Raw genomic sequence first — 21,776 nt, 5'->3', positions numbered from 1 at the left:
TTAGCACCCATGGCTTTGCATCTGGAACTGCTGCTGCAGCCAGCCAGACGAGGGCAGAAGGAAATTACAGTGCCACAACATCTTCCCTACCCTCCTGCTGCAGGCCCAGGAAAAGAGCTTAAAAGAGCATCACACAGCAGTGATGAGGAGTTACGAAAACAATAATGAGGATTTGGGGGTTTTCATGGCTTGAAGGGGAAAAAAAGGAACCCACAGTCAGATAGAATTTGGAATTGGAGTCTAATTTTCAGAAGCTCTCTGCAGAAACATCAACCACCTTGCTGAAGTCCTCCCTGAAGCAGGAGGGAGCCTGCTGTTGGCTGTGGGTTCTGCAGCCCAGGCTAAAGCACCAGTAGAAGCAGAGGAGAGGCCTGTTAAGATGGAAGTGTGCCCACATGTGCCCACATCAGGAAGATGTGCTTGAGAAGGGGGTTTGGGGCATGTGAACTTATGTCACAGAATCACAGAATGACCTAGGTTGGAAGGGACCTTTAAAGGTCATCCAGTCCAACCCCCCTGCAGCCAGCAGGGACATCTGCAACTAGATCCAATTGCTCAGAGCCCTGTCTAACATGACCTGAAATGTTTCCAGGGATGAGGCAATCTGGGCCAGTGTCACCACCTTCATTGTAAACAATTTCTTCCCTCTCTCCAGTCTAAATCTCTCCTTGTTTAGTTTCAAACCACCACCCCTTGTCCTGCCACAACAGGCCCTGATAAAAAGTTTGTTCCCAGCTTTCTGATCAGCCTCTTTAAGTACTGAAAGGCCACCAGAAGGTCTCTCTGGAGCCTTCTCTTCCCCAACTCTCTCAGCCTGGCTTCAGAGCAGAGGGCTTCCAGCCCTCCCATCATCTTTGTGGCCCTAAATCATAGAATGGTTTGTGTTCAAAGGGACCTTTGAAGGTGATGTGGAAAACAAAGAGACCCTTTCCTATGTCAATGTTTACTTTGCCAGAAGAGAAATTGGATCAGTACATAAGAGAGGAACCTCATATGAACCTCTTGATGCTTCAGAAGTCAATGATGGAGCATCATCTGTGTGTCAGTATGAAATCAAATCTTCAGGGCACAGCCTGAATCTTCTGCAGTCTTTAGAAGACACATACCACTGAGCTTCCAGCCTCCTGCCAATCCTCAAGGACCTTGTGCCTCCTCTTTTTTTAGAGAAGTTCCTTCCAAGACCAACCTTCATCCCAAGGGAAGACTTTGGCCAGCACACTCAGGTTCCAAGACTCTCAGGAAACTGTTCCTCAGACCCAGAAGCAAAGAAAAACCACAGAACTTCTCACTTCTCAAACATTTTTCCCCATGGCAGCTGGCAAACCCTTTCCTTTGCTTCTCATCCAAGTTGGACAAAATTACTGCAGAGAATCCCTCCTGCTCCCCTCCCCCCCATGCAATGTAATCCCAGGGGAGAAATGGTTTCCTGGGGACCTCCTGCTGTCTTGCATCTGATTTCCCTCCTAAGTATGGTATAGGGAAGCGTCTCGAGGGCTATGGCTGTGACCTCCATACAGCTCTTTTGTCAAGTGCCATTTCATTAAAAAATCAGCCTTTTAACTGTGGACACATTTCAACCTCACCAAATCTGCTAATTATTGACAGTTGGTGAAGAGGAGATTTCACTTGTTCCTCCTGTTAAACTGCATCTAATTAGTAATTACTGGTTCACTGTCATCTTTACTGCAATAATCCCACTGCACATTGGCTCATTAACCTTTTGCTTTTCTAAAGCAGCCTGCCAACAAGATGAAGGCTAAAACAGATTGGAAAACAATAGCTCAGCCTTGGATTTTAGGCTGTTTACTCCCCTTGTCCTGGAGATCCAAAAGGAAGATTATTTTTAAGAAAAGGCTTTCAGCTGAAATCAGCCTGATTCCAGAAGATGGCCTCTTTTGCCCCAACCAGCAACCAAGGCCTTTGAAACTTAACCCACAGTGAGGACAAGCTGAGGGATGGCTGCCCAGAGAGGTTGTGGAGTCTCCTTCTCTGGAGAGATGCAAAACCCACCTGGACCTGATCCTGAGCAATCTGCTCTGGACAACCTTGCTTTAGCAGAGAGGTTGGACTGGATGATCTCCAGAGGTTCCCTTCCAACCCTAGCATTTGTGTTTCTGTTACTCTGTGAAGAATTTCTCTGCCATCACCTCTTGGTTCAGCTCCACTTCCCACCTGGGTTTATCCTTTATCACAGCAGGCATGGGATGGTGGGCTTCCAGCTCCATGGAAGTTCAGCAGCATCCTCTCGGATGCTGAGAAAGGGATGATCCGGATGAGCAGGGACCAAAGGGTGGCAAATCAGTGGAGCAAGCCCCTGGTTCTTTCTTTTTTGCTGCTACACTGAATTTCATTTGCACAAGTCCCATTTTCAGTTTGGAACTGTCACAGCTGTTTCTATTGGCAGTGCATAGCTGAGTAGGAGTTGTCAGTGGGGATGCTGGAGGATAGGCGGTTAGAGAAGAGATTCCCCGGGGGGCATGGGAGGCAGTTGGAGGTTGTGGGCTAAATGCATTAACTAGATGTTTCTCCTAAACTTAACAGCAGTGAATTACTTAATGCATAGAGATGCAGTTAGGTACTGGAGTTAACACTATATTGGGATGCCAAGTGTATTTCTCAGCACCTTCAGCATGCCTGGCTGCAAAGATCCAGGTCTTTAACAGGCCTTTATTCTGGTAAGGTGACCTTGAGAAGGTGCTGGAGCATGTCCAAAGGAGAGTACTGAAGCTGATGAAGGGTCTAGAGCAGAAGTCTTGTGAAGAGTGGCTGAGGGAACTAGGGTTGTTCAGCCTGGAGAAAAGGAGGCTGAGGGGAGGCCTTCTGGATGTCTTCAACTCCCTGAAAGGAGGTTGGAGCCAGGTGGGGCTTGGTCTCTTCTCCCAAGGAGCTTTTTGCAAGGAAACTCAGATTTGCCATCCAAGTCCCTGATTAAATGGCTCTGGATAGATTGTCTCAGGTAAATCACTTGCTCTGCTCACTTGGGCAACCCCAAGGTCACTACCAGTGAGACTGTGCAGAATGGGAGGAACACCCTTTGCACAGCCACACATTTCTAATGAACACAAACACAACTGGAAGCCTGAGCAGACCAGGCTACTCTAGAGAACCTGATTCCTCAGTGCCAACAGATGTGGAGCCCAGCTGTGCATGTGCAGCTCCCTCCAGCCAAGCAGAGCCAAGCTCCCAGTAGGCAGTGAGCTCCACCAGCAGCTGTAATGGTTTCTCTTCACTGCCATGGAGCGTGGGCAGGGAGCACGTCATGCTGTTTGATCTCCTAATCAGCGCTGATTCATGTTTACACTGCAGAGAACGTTTCATCTGCTCCAGAAGGTCATTTTCAAGGGATGCTGCATGGTTTCAGTAGTGCCTGATGTCTGCAGTTGGAATAGCCTTTGAAGGAAGCCAGCTCTTAATTTGTCCTGTGGGCTGCATTCATTCAGCTGTTAGCAACAACATGATTTCTCAAGCTGTACTATCAGAGACTCTACCTCATAAATTAGCTGTCACCCATAGAGCTCCAGCACAAAAGGGATAAAGACCTTGTGAGCTTCATTTTTAGGTAGAAAAGCTACAGCAATGAATAATTATTTTTGTAGCACCCAAAATGTTTAGCTCTGAATTTTTGAGTTAGACCAGAACTCATTCATTTGACTGCTCAGCTCAGGCTCTGCTCACTCAGGTACTTTCTGCAGTTCAGGGCAGGGTTGCACAGCCAGGGGCTGGTCCTAGCAGGGAGAAGATGATGGGGAGAGCTCCTGCCAGGGGCTGGGCTGAAGAATGGCTGTGACCTAGACTGGCTCCAGGGTGCACCAAGGGCACTGCTACATCTTGTGTGCCACCTTGGGGTACAAGAAATCAGAGGTGGCACCCGCAGGGAGGAGCAGATAGGACAGGTGACCCTCAACTGACCAACAAGGGATTGCAGCTCATGGATGGCATCTTCTGTACAAAAATGAGGGATCACCAGGCTCAAGCCTCTTCCTCAGTGGCTGGGGTCCCAGTAATACTCAGCCCCTTCTGGCTTCAATCCCAATCCATGTGTTCCTGAATCCAGCTCCTGAATCTGGTTCCTTTCTGCTGCTGAGTCCAGCCTGGGATTTCTCCAGTGCCTGCCCCCAGCATCACTGGTGACAATGGTGACATCACTGCCATCAGGGGTTGGGTTGGATATTGGTTTATTGTTGTCATTTCCATCCCAGCTGTTTAGTTTCCCTCTCACCTCATCAGTCTCTCTCCCTTACTCCCTTTGGGAAGGCAGAGGGGTTCATGGAGAGCCTCTGGCACTTGTCCAGTGGCTGGCCCAGCCCTAACCCTTGACAGGTACCGAAACTTAGGTTCCCACTGACCTTAGCAGGCACTTCCTGTCCCAAGGAAGCTGGAAATGTACAAAATGCTGAATTTCAAAGCAGAATTGCAGGAAGAGTTTCCTGTCTCTGGTGAAAGAATGGTTGGATTTGGCCAATGCTATCAGACACCTATGTCATCAGTGAGAAAATAAACAATGACTGCTGCATAAGGCTTGAGATGACACCAAGTCTGGGAAGGTGGCAAGTAATTAAGGGACTAAGCAACCAGTACAGAGACCCTGGGATCACAGCAACAACCTGAGGCACAGGGAGCTGAGGTTGAGCTTATGCCAAAATGATTAATGTGCTCTGTGGATGTACGAGTTCAGGCAGAAGCAGGCAAATCTCACTGCTCCTGCAACTTCTTACTGGAATATTGTGTCTGGTTCTCATGGAAGTCCTCCAAAAAGGATGTTGGCTAATTAGAAAAAGTTTAAGGAAGAGCCATATGAATCATTAAAGCTTCAGAAAACACGTCTTTTAGCAAGAGATTCCAAGATTGAGCTATAGTCTGTTTCTTAAAGAGAAGATTAAAGGACAGTTTTATCTCACCCTGTAAACAGCTAGAAGGACAACAAAAAATCTGCAGCACGTTTTTCAGTCTAGCAGACAAGTGTACAGCAGGATTCCCTGGCTAGAAGTTGTGAATAAACCCATCCAGACCAAAACAAAGATGAATTAACCAGCAGAGACTCTGACAGCAGTTCCTCAGCCACTGTTCTAGATGACACTAAAAGGACTCCAGTGAAGTCCTTTGCTCTGAGAGAGGTTCTACCACTCTGCAATAGTGATATCTGCAAGTCTGTAAACTCCAAACACCAAATGATCAAAATTAATGACAAAGTGAAAAACACCTTAGCAATTTGTTCAGCTGACTTAGGTACAAATGATTTCATTCCTCATTCTTGGCTAATTTTCTTCTGTTCACCCCCAGGCTGTGTCTTCCCAGGGCCAAGCTAGAAGGTGAAAAGGCAGAAACCCTCCAAGAAGCTCTGGGAAAGTGCATCCCCATCGCATGTGTATCTCAGGTTCTTTACTGATGGACAGAGTTGTTTCCACTATGCTAACCCCAAGCACACATCACTGCCATGGGAGAGGGGGAGCTGCACCATGTTCTCCTCGGTGTAGCTCAGCTCTGAGTACATGTTCCCCAGACAAGACTGGATGAACCCAGCTGGAATCCCACAGCAGAAGTCATCAGTCAGAAACCCCAACATCCCTTGACTTGTGATTTGTCCAGATCTGACCTGGATTTCACTAAAGAGGGACCAGATACCCTCTGTGCTAGCTGAGGGAGTCCCCTGACTGGCGATCAAGAAAGCAGAACATTTTCCTCAGACATTTAAAACTCCACCTTATTCCAACTTGGTTGTCCCCTCATCCCTGGTGTTTAAATTACTAAATATTCTCCACATAGGAGAGGCCTGGAGCAGATCACAAAACATGTACTGACCTCAGACATCTGTGGGAAGAGACTGATGGCCAAGGGGAGGGCCAGGCCAAAGGCAGCGAGGCACACAAGGCTTTGGACTGGGAGAATCATCCGGGGACGAGACCTCAGCAGTGATGTTCTGGAAAGAAAAGGCTTCATTAGACCATTTCATAGACCAGGGGAGTGCATGCAATCATCAGAAGGAACGTTAGTGTTCACCCAGACCCACTGCTCTCCCTCTCTCTAACTATCCTAGGTTCATTCTTAGCAGGTCACCAACAAGAAGCAGTAAGACAAGAGGCAATAGCTTTAAATTAGAGCAGGGTAGACTTAGACTGGACATTAGGAAGAAGTTCTTTACTGTGAGGGTGGTGGAACACTGGAATAGTTTGCCCAGAGAGATGGTGGAGGCCCCATCCCTAGAGACATTCAAGGTCAGGCTTGATGAGGCTCTGAGGAGCTTGATCTAGTTGGCAATGGCCCTGCTGACTGCAGGGGGCAGGAACTAGATGACTTCTACAGGCCCCTTCCAACCCAAACCATTCCATGATTTTAGGATCAGGACGGACACATTAAGACTAAGGCTGTAGCTGATGACCCAGCAGCAAATCTGCTGACTCTGCCTTGCTAATATTCACTGAACAGTGCAGCAAAACTCAGCATCAAGCTGGTGATCAATATTCACTTTTTTTTTTTTTTTCAGAATGGTAGAAAAAAGTCTCAGGTTGCTCAGAGTGCTGTCCAGCTTGAGTGAAGAGAGACAAGGAACTACTGGGGAGACTCCAACAGAGGCTACAAAGATGTTGAGGGGTCTGGGAAATCTCTGAGAGGAGGCAAGTCTGAGAACCCTGGGGCTGTTTAGCCTGGAGAAGAGCAGCCTGAGAGGGCATCTGATCAGCGCTCAGCAAGAGCTAAACGGCAGGGGACAAGAGGATGGGGCCAGACTCTTTTCAGTGGTGCCCAGTGACAGGACAAGGGGCAACAGGCACAAACTGGAACCCAGAGGTTCCATCTGAACAGGAGGAAAAAGAATGTTTGCTGTGAGCGTGCTGGAGTTCTGAAGCAGGCTGCCCAGAGAGGTTGTGGAGTCTCCTCCTCTGGAGAGATTTCAACCCCATCTGGACATTGTGCTCCTGGGCAAGCTGCTGTGGGTGACCCTGCTTCAGCAGGGAGGGTTGGACTGGATGATCTCCAGCGCTCCCTTCCAATCCATACTATGCTGGGATTCTGTGAGTCTGTCATTTCTAATCCTCTGTGCTTCGCTCACAAGGTGCCCACCAAAACAAAGCCAGCTGGCTCTCCCCACGTCAGGCCATGCCACTGGTGTCCTCTGGCGCAGGCACAAGTGAGTTGCAGGCAGCTCTCCCCATGCAGCCCATGCCTGCAGCCAATGCAAGCTAACAGATTACCTCAACCCCCATCTACTCCACGTTTCCTGCAGGCTACCAAGATGCACCTGATGAATTCTAACAGAGCAGCTGATGTGTGGGAACTTGTTACCCCGCTGCACGTTGTCTGTGTGTCTGAACATTCCGACTCTTCGCCCTTTGCTAGCACTGCTTGCTGAAAGCTGTCTTCATCTTGAGAAGGTCTGGGGGAAGTGGGGAAGGAAAACAAGATCCAGAGCCTTAACTCCTCCAATATTGCAGCTCCTCACTAATAAGCTATCGAGACGGAGTTGATCCTATCAATTCATGCTGTGAAAGCCAAGCTTCTGTTCTCCAATATTGAGCTGCTTTGTTTTGTGTAGAGCACAAACTAACCTAAAAGACTCCTGCAGAAGCCCTGAAGGATTTCACCCGAGTCAGGAAAGCAAGTTACTTCCCTCCACTCTTTCACAAACACCACCTTCGACAATTGCCATCATTAGGTGGTGATAACTAATCCCTGGGATGCAGAGGGGCAACTCCTGGAACTGATTTCTCCTCCTGCTGAAGCTGTCATGATCTGTGAGAGCCCTTGTTGAGAAAATCATGAGACCAGCATCCCTCCAGCCTCCCTGGAGGACAGTTTAGAAGCAAGACATCACTGCTTATACCACCCCTGACATCTTCATTTGGAAGCTGGACCCTCTTTAATTACTACCCTGTTGGGGACCTTATAATCACCCAAGTAAAAACTCAACCAATTTGAAATGATCCCCAGCACAGCCCCCAGGTGTGATTTCCAGGAGAGCTTCAGACTCAGGCCGGTTGAAAGCACAAGGGCTAACCTCCTAATTAAGAAGAGTTAAGGCTTGATTTAAAAAGGAGAGGGGACTAATTAACACATGGAGTGTAATGTCTTAATTGGGATTCAGATTCTAAAATTTGTGTGGTTCAGAATAAATGACTCATAATAAATTGAGAGGTCCACTTTGCTTATGTCCCAAGGATGTTCGTTCTCCACACAGATCTCAGAAGAATATTAAATGCTGCATTTGGTTAGCTGTCAAAAAATCCAGACCCCTCTTTCCAGCTATTAGCCTCCTGTGGGAAAGGAAAGATTATCTCATAGAATCATAGATAGGGTTGGGTTGGAAGGGATCTTTAAAGGTCATCCAGTCCAACCCCCCTGCAGTCAGCAGGGACATCTGCAACTAGAGCAGGTTGCTCAGAGCCCCAAACAACCTGACCTGAGATAGTTTCAGGGATGGTGAATCTACCACCTCTCTGGGCAACCTGGACCCATACCTCATCACCCTCAGTGTAAAAGATATCTTACTTATCTCTAGTCTATATTATAGTCTATATTGAAACTGTTTCAGTTTCAAACCATCACTCCTTGTCCTGTCACAGCAGGCCCTGATAAAAAGTCTGTCCCCAGCTTTCCTGACAGTCCAACTTTGCCACTGGCATCTTGGAGATCTTCTCAATGCTGATCAATAGCTAAAGGGTAGGGGTCGAGAGGATGGGGCCAGGCTCTTTTCAGTGGTGCTCAGTGACAGGACAAGGGGCAGTGGGCGCAAACTTGAACCCTGGAGATATTCATGGTGAGGCTGGACAGGGCTCTGGGCAGCTTGATCTAGTTGAGGATGTCCCTGCTGACTGCAGAGGGGGTTGGACTGGATGACCTTCAAAGATCCCTTCCAGCCCAGCCCATTCTATGATTCTATGATCTCTGGAGGTCTCTTCCAACCCCCACCATTCTATGATTCTATGATTCTGTGATGCTAGGCAGCAGTCCCTCACAGATACACCTTCGGCAGCTAGACCTTACGAGGACCATTTCAATATGCATGAGCGTGCCTGTAGGTAGGTATCTACACAGACACATGCACACTTGTGCAGACAGTACATCTGCTCCGTGGAGACAGTGTGTTGTAGCTCTTGTAAATACACCTTCATTCAACTTTCATCACATTGTTCATTAGTGGTTTAAATTTTGCATAATTTGGCAGCTGCCTCTGGCGTTTCTTGAGAGGTGCTGTAATTTATTCCATATGGAAGTCAGTCGCTGTACTAAAAAGGAGTTATCAGGTTCAGTGAACCAGAGCTGTATTTGTCTAGAAGGAGGTGTCAGATGCTAAGCTAAATATGACAGGAGTTAACCAAAGTCTCCCAGCTGACAGATTCTGAGGGGTTTCTGGAGTGTTTGGTGTAAACAGGTTCAAAGCTAATACACACAACGCGAGACGCCGAGGATGCCGGCGGGGCAAGAAAAGCACTGGGGGATGAAGCTCTGGTGTCCTGAGGCATCCCAGAGCCCAGGAATCAAAACATCCCTCTGATCTGCACCCAGATTTTGGGGTGGTTGCACTTCCCCAGATCCTGCAGGCTGAGGTTCTCAACCTCCCAGGGCTAGCACCACAGTGTATCTCTGCTTCATCAAACCCATTGGGGCTCTGCTATCTGCTGAGCGTTTCTGAGCTCTTATCACCCAATTTGGGGTCTTTTTAGGAATGCTGAGAAATTCCTCCAGCCCTGTCTGCTGCCCTGTCCAGCCAGGCCACTGCTGTCCTCATCAAGGAGCACATCCTGCTCTCAGCTGTAGCCCCAGTGCCCCCCCCAGAGGACCCATCAGATGCAAAGTGAGTGAGCTTGGGGGATTTTTGTGCTTGATTGACATAATTAAAGGAGCAGTTTCAATGTTTACTCTGCAAGCAGCCACAGCAGTTTAAGGTGTCACTGCTGGCAGCTGCTTAGTCTAAACAAACTCCAGCGAGGGTTTAGCTGGACGCAGAGACTTTGTGCCTCAGAGGAGGAAGAGCATCAGCAGGAAACGTCCTGCACACACTGTCACAATGAGAGTATCTCCAGCAAAGGGCCAACAACACAAGGACCAGAGGGGTCTTCTGCCTCACACACACTTCTGCAGTGGTTTAAGCTGAGGAAAACACCCTTCCAGCACCACAAAACCATGGGCTGAGCACTGGCTGCCCACCAAGAGAATCTCCATTTCTCATGGCTAAACTGACTCAGGATGCTGACCTGCTGCTGCCACTCTGCCACCAGACCAGGATGATGTGGAGGTGAAGAACAAGCAGAAATGGACACAACTACTCCTGCTCTTCTATGGACACAACTACTCCTGCTCCTCACTCCACTCTCACCTTTTGCCCACTGCCAACAGCTCCAGCTGTATCTTTCCTTCATAAACACTGCACAGTCAGCACTCGGACCTCCTCTTGTCTAGCCTAACACCCATGAGCTCCTGGAGCCCATCCTCAGACCTTCTGCTGTGCTCTAGACACTCTGAGGTTGCTTGTCCCATGGGGCAGAAACTTGACATAGGGAGATAAGAAGAGCTTACGTTCTTTAATCTCCACTGCCAGGTATTACCTTCAAGTGTCCACAGCAGATACTGCAGGTGGCCTGAGCTTGTCCATCACTTGTCCAGACCACAAGATCCAAGTACCACTAGATTTGGGCTCTTCCACCACAGAGTTCAGCCTACACAGGAACCTGAGATTGCACTCTACACAGACCTGGGTGGTCTAGACATCAATCAGGTCTCAACTCTGCAAGGAGTTGGAATGTGGACAAAGGCTACTGAAGAATTCTTGGATGATGGCTGGGAGAAACCTCCAGCATTTCCCAAATTTCATCAGAACTGCCTGACAAAAGGATTCACAGAAGCATCTGAATAAATGGAACTGTCTGAGGGATCAGAAGACCAGCACGATCCACAGGATGCAGTCGTTCCCACACATCTTTATGACATGGAGCTCCTAATGAAGTTTCCACTGACTGCTCCAAAGCCAGTTACATCCCATAGATCATAGAATCATTTTGGTTGGAAAAGACCTTTAAGATCATTGAGGCCAACCATCAACCCAGCACCGCCGGTCACCCCTAAACCATGTCGCTCAGCATCACATCTACACAGCTTCGAAATCCCTCCAAGGATGTGGACACCACCACTGCCCAGGGAAGCCTGTTCCAAGGCTTGACAACCCTTATGGGGAAGAAATCGTTCCTCATGTCCAACCTAAACCTTCCCCAGGCACAACTTGAGATTATTTCCTCTTGTCCTATCACTTGTTCTGTGGGAAAAGAGGTTAACACCCAGCTCAATCCAACCTCCTTTAAGGGAGTTGTAGAGAACCAGAAGGCCTCCCCTCAGCCTCCTTTTCTCCACGCTGAACAACCCCAGTTCCCTCAGGTGCTCCTCACAAGACTTCTGCTCCAGACCCTTCACCAGCTCCATCACCCTTCTCCAGGCACGCTCCAGCGAAGCCTCCTTTTGTCTCCCGGCTGCTGCGAACCTGCTCTTTCCCCCTATTAAAGCTGCCAGCAGGGATATTATTTATAAACCTTCACCCAGAATACATCTGCACAAAACAACTGACACCGTGTTCCCTGCGTGGCATATGCAGGCTGAAAATAAACATTGCTGCTATCTGTTCACTGCTGCAAGGGAGCGGCCAAGCAGCAGGAAATGCATGAAACATGGGGAAGGAACGGCGCGCCGCCGAGCTCGGCGGTGGGAGGGAACTTGGAGAGCAGGGAAGGCGGCCCTGGGAGTTAAAATACACAGCAGGCAAAGGGAGGAGAGAAGCCAAGAGAGCTGAAAAAAAAAAAAAAAAGGAAAAAAAGAAAAAAAAAAAAGGAAAAAAAAATGGCACAAGAGACGAGAGAGGCAGCTGGGGGAGTTAAAACATGCAGATGGAGAGATGGCTGAGAGAGAGGAAAGACCTGGATCCAAGTGGAAAGACGACGACCAGGAACTGGCCACTTAAAATAAACTTTCTGGAATATCGAGATGCAAACGAGGGAGGTGGGACAGCGGGGAGAGTTTTGCAGCAAGCTGCAAACCGCTGCTGGGAGCATGTGGCATGGGGGCAGCTCCCACCCGGCTGCGGCACTCTCACCCGCGGCCACCTGGGCACTCTCCTCCTTCACCACAGCCTCAGATGCAGATGACTTGGTAGAGGATCCAGATTGTGACTTCTGATTCCAGCCTCCAAACAATGAGCTGTCACTCTCATCCCTCTCATTTACAGACACTCCCAGAGTTTCCATGGATAAACTGCTAATCCATGCCTTCACATGACTCCATTAAAAACACCCCAGGCTAACTCAAATTCGACCCAACTAGAACAGTTCAACTTCTCACCAGATGCTCCAAGTCTTTTCCTCAAGGAGTTTTCACCTCTGACTCCGTCCTTCAGCAGAAAACTTTGAAAGACCTCTGAGTTGACACCTGGACTGCAACCTCCTTGGCTATGGGCAGGGATGCTCTCACAGAATCCCAGCACAGTGGGAGTTGAAAGCAACCTCTGAGGATCATTAAGTCCAACCCTTCTGGTCAAGTAGGGTCACCCACAGCAGCTTGCCCAGGATCACAAGGTCCAGGTGGGTTTGGAATCTCTCCAGAAGAGACTCCACAACTTCTCTGGGCAGCCTGCTGAGGGGCTCCAGCACCCTCACAGCAAAGAAGTTTTTCCTCCTGTTCAGATGGAAGCTCCTGGTTCCAGTTTGTGCTCATTGCCCCTTCTCCTGTCACTGGGCACCACTGAAACCATGTCCCTCAGCACCACACCTACAGAGCTTTTCTATCCTGCCAGGGATGGGGACTTCACTACTGCCCTGGACAGCCTGGACCAGGCCTTGACAACCCTTTAGGGGAAGAAATTGTTCCTAATGTCCACCCTCCCCTGGCACAACTTGAAGCTGTCTCCTCTTGTCCTTTAGCTTGTTACTTGGGAGAAGGGACTGAAGCTCACCTTGCTCTAACCTCCTTTCAGAGAGTTGTAAAGAGCCAGGTCTCCCCTCAGCCTCCTTTTCTCCAGGCTGAACAACGCCAGGTCCCTCAGCCACTCCTCACAAGACTTCTGCTCTAGACCATTCCCTTCCTCTGGACACATCCCATCACCTCAGTGTCCTTCTCGGAGTGAGAGGCCCAAAACTGAACTTAGTATTTGAGATGTCGCCTCACCAGCACCTAGTACAGGGGGATGACCCCTGCCCTGGTCCTTCTGGTCATACTCTTGCTAATGCAAGCCAGTTCTTTGGGCTTTTTGGTTGTTTTGGGGTTTATTTGTTTGTTTTTGTTTTTTTTTCTCCCAGTACAAGCCAGTTTTATTAAAGCTCATGGACGCTTAGCAAGACCCACTGAGTCCTCAGTGTGTCCTTTGGAGACAATAATTTTAAGGCTATTTTTCCACAAAATTTTTGCACATAAAGATTTTTGTCTATTCATGTTGATAACCAGGATTCCAAAAACCCTCTGGATTGCAGCAATAAAATAGTTTATCCTCTGGGGAGATCTCCTTTGGATGAGGTAAACACCAGTGTAGGGTTAGACTGGAACCAGTGCCTGCGTGAAGCCACCAACACACACAGCCACTTTGGTGAGAAGCCTCAGAGAGACAGAAAGGCAAAAAGAATGAGCTCTGTGGTAAGAACATCACAAATCAGTGGCATTTCTGAAGTGTCTGGCATGTGGACAGATGAAAACTGAAGTCCTCTCAACTGACAACAGTAAAGCAGCTTTGATGGGATTATAAAGGCTGGAATCATGCATCTGAATTTGAAGCAGGGAAGCTGCCAAGACGCTGGGCTACAAAGATAAGAGACAATCCCTGTTCTTCTTACATGTGACTTTGAGCAAACCCTGAGTAAGGTACTCCACAGTAAGACATGGTCAGTCCTGAGCACCTGTCCTGCAGGTAGATCATAGGCTGGGGGATCCTGTGGGTGACACGGGATGAAAGAGGCTGCAGAGCTTTTTATTGTCAAGGAGAAGCATAAAGTGATAATCACAGAATCACAGAACGGTTTGGGTGAGAAGGGACCTTTCTTCCAGTCCAACTCCACTGCAGTCAGCAGGGACATCTGCAACTAGAGCAGGTTGCTCAGAGCCCTGTTCAGCCTGATCTGAAATGTTTCCAGGGATGAGGCATCTACCACCTCTCTGGGCAACCTGGGCCAGTGTCACCACCCCTCACTCACTGTAAATAATTTCTTCCCTCTCTCCAGTCTAAATCTCTCTGTTTTAGTTTCAAACCCTTTGTCCTGCCACAACAGGCCCTGATAAAAAGTCTGTCCCCAGCTTTCTTCTTGGCCCCTTTAAGCACTGAAAGGCCACCAGAAGGCATCTCCAGGCTGAACAACCCCAACTCCCCCAGCCTGGCCTCACAGCAGAGGTGTTCCAGCCCTCGGAATATTTTTGCTTTGCACAAAATCGGGGTGACTGGAATGCACTCCTTGTCCTTGTGTGTCTCCAGCAGCCATCTCCAAACAGTGGCATGCAACATTACCAGGTCTGTGCCACCACCACCACAGTTCCTTTGAGAAAGAGAGCAAGCCAGTGTATTCTGGCTGAAAAGGGCTGAAAGAACTTACTTCAGAGTTCCCAAAAGAGAATTGGTATGCCCTTCCCATAGCCAGGCCTTGGGATGTACACATCTTGGTGACCACCTCCAGGTGCTGCAGAGGTACTAGAATATATCAGTGTGTTTAAACTTAGATGTTAAAGATCAGTCTCCAAATGTACAGCAGCAGCTCTGACCCTTCCATTAAGGACAGAACATTGCCCAGGGGTGTTTCTACAAGGGTAAACAAGGCTAACCACAGCTAGGGGTTATCCCTAATGGTACTAATTGCTATTTACTTTGTCAGAGGAGTGGCTTAGCCATTATCAACAGATTTGTTTAAAGAGTGCTTCCAGCTTGGCTGTCTGGACAAAGGTAGCAAGCCCTTTAGCACCTCCATCTTTCAATAGCCTAATCAGCCTCCAGAGGTTGGCAAGGTGATCCCCACCCCATGGATCATTCACGCTGAAATGAGCTGCTGATGGGTGTCCTAAGGAGCTAGGAGCACCCAGAAGCTCCAAACAGACTCACAGCATCCCTGGGCAGAAGAAAAAGCGGAGGTGATGGAAATCAAGGTGGGAAATGGACAACAGAGAGGGTGACAGGGGTGTTTTGTTTGTTTTGGTTTGGGATTTTTTTGCTATTAAGAACTCTGAGAGGAGATAATTAGACATTATATAGTAACCCAGCCCTTTCCTGCCAGCTCTCCTAGCACTGATGCTCCATTGAGAAATCTGCCAAGAGAGATTCTGGCTTTAACAGCTATAGAGAGCAAACTTCTGCACAATATAGGAAGCATATATTCTTCTAAGGAAGTTCAAGCCACAGGACATCACTGAAAAAAAAGTGCAAGTGAATTCCAACAGGGTATAAGCAAGGCCAACAGTGGCCAAGGCGGTCTGGATGGGCCATGTGGCCAGCAAGTCCCTGCAGTCCCAATCAGTAGCTGAACAGAGGCAAAGACCTTCAGTCTGACTCCACATGGCAGCTCTAACGAGGACTGAAAACTTATGGACATTTTTCCACTGACTTCAGAGAGTTTGGGGTCACACTGATCTACAGAAAAGAGCCACTCATAATGCTGGAGTCTCAGAAAGATCACGTCAAACAATCCCATGGATACAACACCTGATCAGCCTACAGCAATGGTCAAGAGAATCGTAGAGTTGTTTTGGTTGGAAGAGATCTTTAAGATCATGGAGCCCAACTGTTAACCCAGCACTGCCAAGTTCACACTTAAACCATGTCCCTCAGCACCACATCTACACAGTTTTGAAATACCTTCAAGGATGGAGAATCCACCACTGCCCTGGGCAGCCTGGTCCAGGGCTTGACAAAAATTTCAGGAGAAAATATTTTCTTAATGTCCACCCTAAACCTCCTCTCGCACAAATTGAGGCTGTTTCTTCTTATCCTATTACTTGTTTCCTGGGAGAAGAGATCAACCCCCACCCGGCTCCAACCTCCTTTCAGGGTGTTACAGAGAGCCAGAAGCTCTCCCCTGAGCCTCTTTGTCACCAGGCTGAACAACCCCAGGCCCCTCAGCTGGCTCCTCACATGAGTTTTCCTCTAGATGCCAAAGCGATGGAAAGTAAACATTTCAATAAGCAAAACCAGTTTTCAATGGACCAATGCTAAGAAATGTCAATGAAAAACACCTTCTGAGGATCTTTTCTCCCCTTGAAAAGCACCCCCTGCATATTACCCACCACTTACTTTTCCAGTATGGACATAATAATTGGAGGTAGAACCAGTATAGGCATTGGCAGGACCACTCGAGTCAGGGCCGTTTCTAGCAGCGCCTGGAAAGGAAAAGCAAACAAACAAACTCAGAATGGTTCAAACCAATCTCAGGATGTAGCTGGGTGGAGAAATCAACATGGGGGCACAGAAATTGTTTGCCTGGCCCTTCTTCTGTGGCACATGGGAGGGGATGCATCAACACACACACCCTTTCAGCTCTTTGTACACAACCTGCTTTTGCTCCATTGCTACAACTGGTGGGCTGAAGCCCATGCTTGGTCGCAGACCCAGCAGGATAAACAGAGACACCTAAGAGCTTCCCTGATTTCACTTTATGTGACCAAGAGTACCCCAACATCTTGTCATATTCCTACAGAAAGATGTTAGTGCTGCCTGGAGAAAGAAAGAGCCAAACAGCTGCCTGGAAGACGTCCAAAGGAGCAATATCTCAGTAGGGGTTGAGCAGCAGCTTCAACCCTTCTTCCCCAAACTGAGTTTCAGTTTCAGTGGTGTGCTGGAGAACTGCAGCACCTTACTGCCTGCTCCAAGACTTGTTTCTGGTTTTTAATCACTGGTGGTTTAGGCAAAGCATAAACATTGTAACAGCCAGGAAGACACCTAACTGTGGAGCTATGGTTGGTGCTTCCCCAGCAAGATTCAAGCAGCAGCAAATGAAACAGCATGACATGCATAATCATCCTGAGAGGAGACCTGGAGAAGATCATGGGGTGATCTAGCAAGGTTGTCTCCATTTATCTTTTCTAACCAGCTTTGCCACAACCCACCTGTGATGCCTCAAGCACTGTGACCACACATGGGGCTTGGGCAGACTTAGGCAGAGGATACTGTGGATTCTGTATGGAAATGATGAAACTTCTGTCTGTCATAGAATCATCTAGGTTGGAATAAATCTTTAAGATCATTGAGTCCAACCATTTACCCAGCACTGCCAACATGGGCAGGCTTGCAAGCACTCAGTCCTTGCAAATGGGAGAAGGTGAGGAGATTCAATAAATGTTTATAAATACCTGAGGGCTGGGGGTCAAGAGGGAGGGGACAGGCTCTGCTCAGTTGCAACCTAGGGTAGGACAAGGGTCAATGGATATAAACTACAGCACAGGAGGTTCCACCTCAACATGAGGGGGAACTTCTTCACTGTGAGGGTCACAGAGCACTGAAACAAGCTCCCCAGGGAGATTGTGGAGTCTCCTTCTCTAGAGACTTTCCAGACCCATCTGGATGTGTTCCTGTGTGACCTGTGCTGGATTCTATGGTCCTGCTCTGGCAGGGGGGTCGGACTTGATGATCCTCGGAGGTCCCTTCCAACTCATCCTTCCACCCATCCTGTGATCCTGTGGTCTCAGAGAAGCACAGATGCTAAGGAACTGCCAAATTTTCTACCACACAACCCAGTACTGAGCTATTCAGAAAGAAGCCCCAGAATTAGATGGCAGCTGAGCAGAAGTTGTCAGAAGTCTCAGATTGGCTGGTTAAACTCCTCCTAACTCACACTTACATCTCCTTCACTTTTAATCTTTATTTTCTACTTTGGCTGTCTTCAACCCAACCATTAGGATGGAGAGGGGAAGCTGGGTCCTGAAGCCAGTTAATGGAAGTGAGGAAAACTGGCTCAAGTAAGTGTCTCTGAGCCCTTCAACAGATTGTTTTAATCTCCCTGTTAAACAACAATATGGAGAGATATTAGAGATCTCCCAGTGCTCACCGAGGACTGTAAATCTGTACATTAATTGCTGTCTACAAAGTGCCTTAAGAGCCTTGGACAGAAGGAGTGAGAGAAATGCCAAGCATTATATTATTAACTCCTCTGCCTGGGCGTGTGCTTCGCTACATGCTTTCCATTTCAGATTAAAGCCCACTTGGAAACAACATGCCTCAGACAGTCAGATGATGCTCAGAAGGCAAAACTCTGTAAGAAAGGAAGAAAAGGGAATAATTGCAGGCAGATGGCAGAGAGTGGAAGGTTAGAGGGGAAAACAAACTAGGTGTTAGGATGAAGATGAAAACATCTGGCTCACAAAGCTTTGGCTGGCAATTGTTAAGGCAGCTTCACCATGGTGAGGGTTAAAAAGCTCCTCAGCTTGGGAATGAAGCCTTCCTCATTTAGAAAAAGGTGTAAGTTAGCTTTGCTTTGCATTCAACATCAACTGCTTGCAAGTTCCCACAAAGACATCGTAAGGCTGTGAAAGAATCAGGGTAACACATCAGGGTCTTCCTGATGTCACTCTGAACCCCTCCAGGTTAGCCACCAGCAAGCACACTCAGTTTGGTGGCTACACGACCACACAGGGCAGATGTAACACAGGCATGAAGTTGTGCTGCTTGGTGAGCAACCTCAGCCATTCCCAGCTTCCAAAGGGATTGATTCCTAATGGCTGTGGGACTGGTTGAGCCTGTCTACAGGCTGCTCAGGAAGATCATGAGCACATACGTGTTTTGCAGCAATTCTGGAAGATCCAACGATGTTTCCATTGTTGTCCAAAACATCAATTCCTTCTTCCAGCTCCGTGTGCCTCATCAGGACAACGTTGCAGATATTGGCACTAGCTGAGGATAAGAAAAAGCAGGATGATTAGCAACACAGGCCTGGACAATACCAAATGGCAGGCTTCTGTTTGCCGTGACAGCCCTTCAGCTTTGCTTCCATCAGTCTGCCAAGAAGTTTCTGCAAGTCAAGGAGCCACTCTTATTCCAAGACAAGGATGTGATTCTTAAGAGGAAAAGAAGAACCAAGACAATTTTCTTTTACTTGTAAATGGATCTTTTGCCACAATCAGAAATGTACTGATGCAAAGACACACCAGCATTTCCAGATGCTGCCATCCCCACCCTCCAGAGTGATCCTCACCCAAGAGGACCTTCATCCTGGCACCTTCACTTCAAGAAAGACATTGAGGTGCTGGAATGTGTCCCAAGAAGGCAACAGAGCTGGTGAAGAGTCTAGAGCACAAGTCTTGAGAGGAGCACTAGAGGGACTTGTGGTTGTTTAGCCTGGAGAAAAGGAGGCTGAGGGGAGACCTTCTGGCTCTCTACAATTCCCTGAAAGGAAGCTGGAGCCAGGTGTGGGTTGGTCTCTTCTAGAAGTAACAATCAATAGGACAAGAGGAAATGGCCTCAAGTTGCACCAGGGGAGGTTTAGGTTGGACATTAGGAAAATACTTTTTCCTGGAATTTTTGCCAAATCCCTCAAGGGATGGAGATTCCACCACTGTCCTGGTCAGTCTCTTCCAGGACTTGTCAATCCTTTCAGGGAAGAAATTGTTCCTCGTATCCTCCCCTAGTGCAAACTCAGGCCATTTTCTCTTGTCCTTATTTCCTTAGGAGAAGAGAAAAGACCAACCCCACTTGGCTCCAACCTCCTTTCAGGGTGCAAAATGATCTCCCTTCAGCCTCCTTTTCTCCATGCTGAACAACCCCAGTTCCCTCAGCTGCTCCTCACCAGACTTGTGCTCTAGACCCTTCACCAGCTTCACTGCTCTTCTTTGGACACACTCCAGCACCTCAACATCCTTCTTGCAGTGAAGGGCCCAAAACTAAACACAGATAACCCCAAATTCTGCTCCTCGAGTAACATATTAAGAGTCGGGGTTGAGAAACATCCTCCCTGGGAGGCCAGGCACTTCTTAACATTTTTCCAAAGCAAAGCTGCTAATTCCTACAGAAGTTAGAGGTTTGCAAACCTGGCATTTCCCAGCAATCCCCACCACATTTTGTTGCAAACTTTCCAACCCCAGCTAAAGCAAACCCACTGCTGCTGCGAGTGCCGCTGCTTCCAAAAATGTGTTTCTGTACTGCCTGATGGGTTAATATTCACTAATTAATCTCAATTCATGTCATATAACAAATGTCTAATTTTTTTTTTGAGGGTGGTGGGTGGTGAGCCCTATATGAATGCAGCTCTCTGCAAATCAAGGATGATTTGTGGTGACAAATGCTCCTTCCACTTGAGAATAAGAGGAACATACACACACGCACACTCTGTCTCTCTCTTTAATATTCAAACTACTGGACCACTCTTCCCATCTATCAAAAGATCTCTGTTACCAGCACTTCAGCTCCTCAAGCCAAGAGAGAAAAGCAAGCAGGCATCTCATTTAAAGCAAGTTTAGCCCCCCTCTTTCTTCTAACACTCAAATGCCCTGTCCTTCTAGCTATCAGTCAAGACTGAACATACATTGAGCAGACACTGAGCACCTCTGCTATGAGGACAGGCTGGGGGAGCTGGGGTTGTTCAGCCTGGAAAAGAGGAGGCTCCAGGGAGACCTAATAGCAGCCTGCCAGTACCTGGATGGAGAGAGACTGTTTGCAAAGGCCTGCAGCGACAAGACAAAGGGCAAAGGCTTCAAACTACAGCAGAGCAGATTTAGATTGGATGTTAGGAACAAGTTCTGCACCATGAGGGTGGTGGAACACTGGAACAGGTTGTCCAGGGAGGTGGTTGAGGCTCCATCCCTGGAGATATTCAAGGTGAGGCTCGACAGGGCTCTGGGCAACCTGATCAAGTTGAGGATGTCCCTGCTGACTGCAGAGGGGTTGGACTGGATGAGCTTCAGAGGTCCCTTTCAACCCAAACCATTTTATGACTCTGGCCAAGTCTGGACACACCAGCACAAGGCTCATGATGAACCTGAAGCTCCCACCACAGCTAGATGCTTTCCCAAGTTTCCGCATCCCCTTAGGGCTTCATTCCCCAGGTCTCAAAAATCTAATTCCAGCCTGTTTTGTCTGAGACAAGCAACTCTCTCAGCTGCTCCCATTCAGCTTTATGTTGACCACGGGTAATTCCTGTTCTCCAGGGATCAGGACTGGGTCCAGTCTTGTTCAACATCATCATCAGTGACCTTGGTGAAAGCACAGAGTGGATCTTCAGCCAGTTTGCTGATGGTACAGAACTGGGAGGAGTGGCTGACATCCTGTCAGGCTATGCTGCAATTCAGTGAGACCTGGGCAGACTGGAGAGTTGGGTGGAGAGAACCTCATGAAGTTCAAGAGAGTCCTGCACCTGGGGAAGAATAGCCCCTGCACCAGTACAGGTAAGGAAAAAGCAAAGGAAAAAGCTTAAAGGGAAAGATTTCCATTAACACAGTTGAAAACGGACCTGTAAGAGTGAGCAAAATCCTTTTGTTTCTTGATTTCCCCCATGCTTGGACAATTTTTGCACCACCCTTATGAACAAACAAGCTCCTATAAAATATTTTTGCCCTAACTCTTAGAGAAAAAATTACCTTCACAGATAAAATAACTCAGCACTGGCAGAGCATTGTAAGCAGGGACTTCAGCAAAGGCAGTGCCCAGCATCTCCCTTCCCTAGCTGGTTTATTCTGTGCTCCAACAAGCCAGCAGGAGCTTTAATTCTTCACACACTTTGGTCTGTTTTTAATCAGTGCCTGTCTAATCTGTCCATTCAGAGCAGGAGCATTTCATTGCATTTTTATTGTAAAGACCCCTCTAATGCTACCAGGTACTTGAGGATTTTATTTGATGTGATTCAAGCCAGATC

At 48.0% G+C, this 21,776-nt stretch overlaps 1 protein-coding gene across 1 annotated transcript in view; it reads right to left on the bottom strand.

The window, feature by feature from the left end:
* Positions 1-21,776, bottom strand: part of SFXN5 (sideroflexin 5) — an 84,337-nt gene that overhangs the window by 9,265 nt on the left and 53,296 nt on the right. The window contains 3 exon segments of the mRNA XM_054391439.1: positions 5,800-5,917; positions 16,232-16,317; positions 18,708-18,823. Of these exon segments, the coding sequence (XP_054247414.1) occupies positions 5,800-5,917; positions 16,232-16,317; positions 18,708-18,823 (320 nt within the window).

The sequence above is a fragment of the Indicator indicator genome, chromosome 23 (genome assembly GCF_027791375.1).
Source record: "Indicator indicator isolate 239-I01 chromosome 23, UM_Iind_1.1, whole genome shotgun sequence".
Classification (NCBI taxonomy): domain Eukaryota; kingdom Metazoa; phylum Chordata; class Aves; order Piciformes; family Indicatoridae; genus Indicator; species Indicator indicator.
This window is presented reverse-complemented; position numbering and strand designations above follow the sequence as displayed.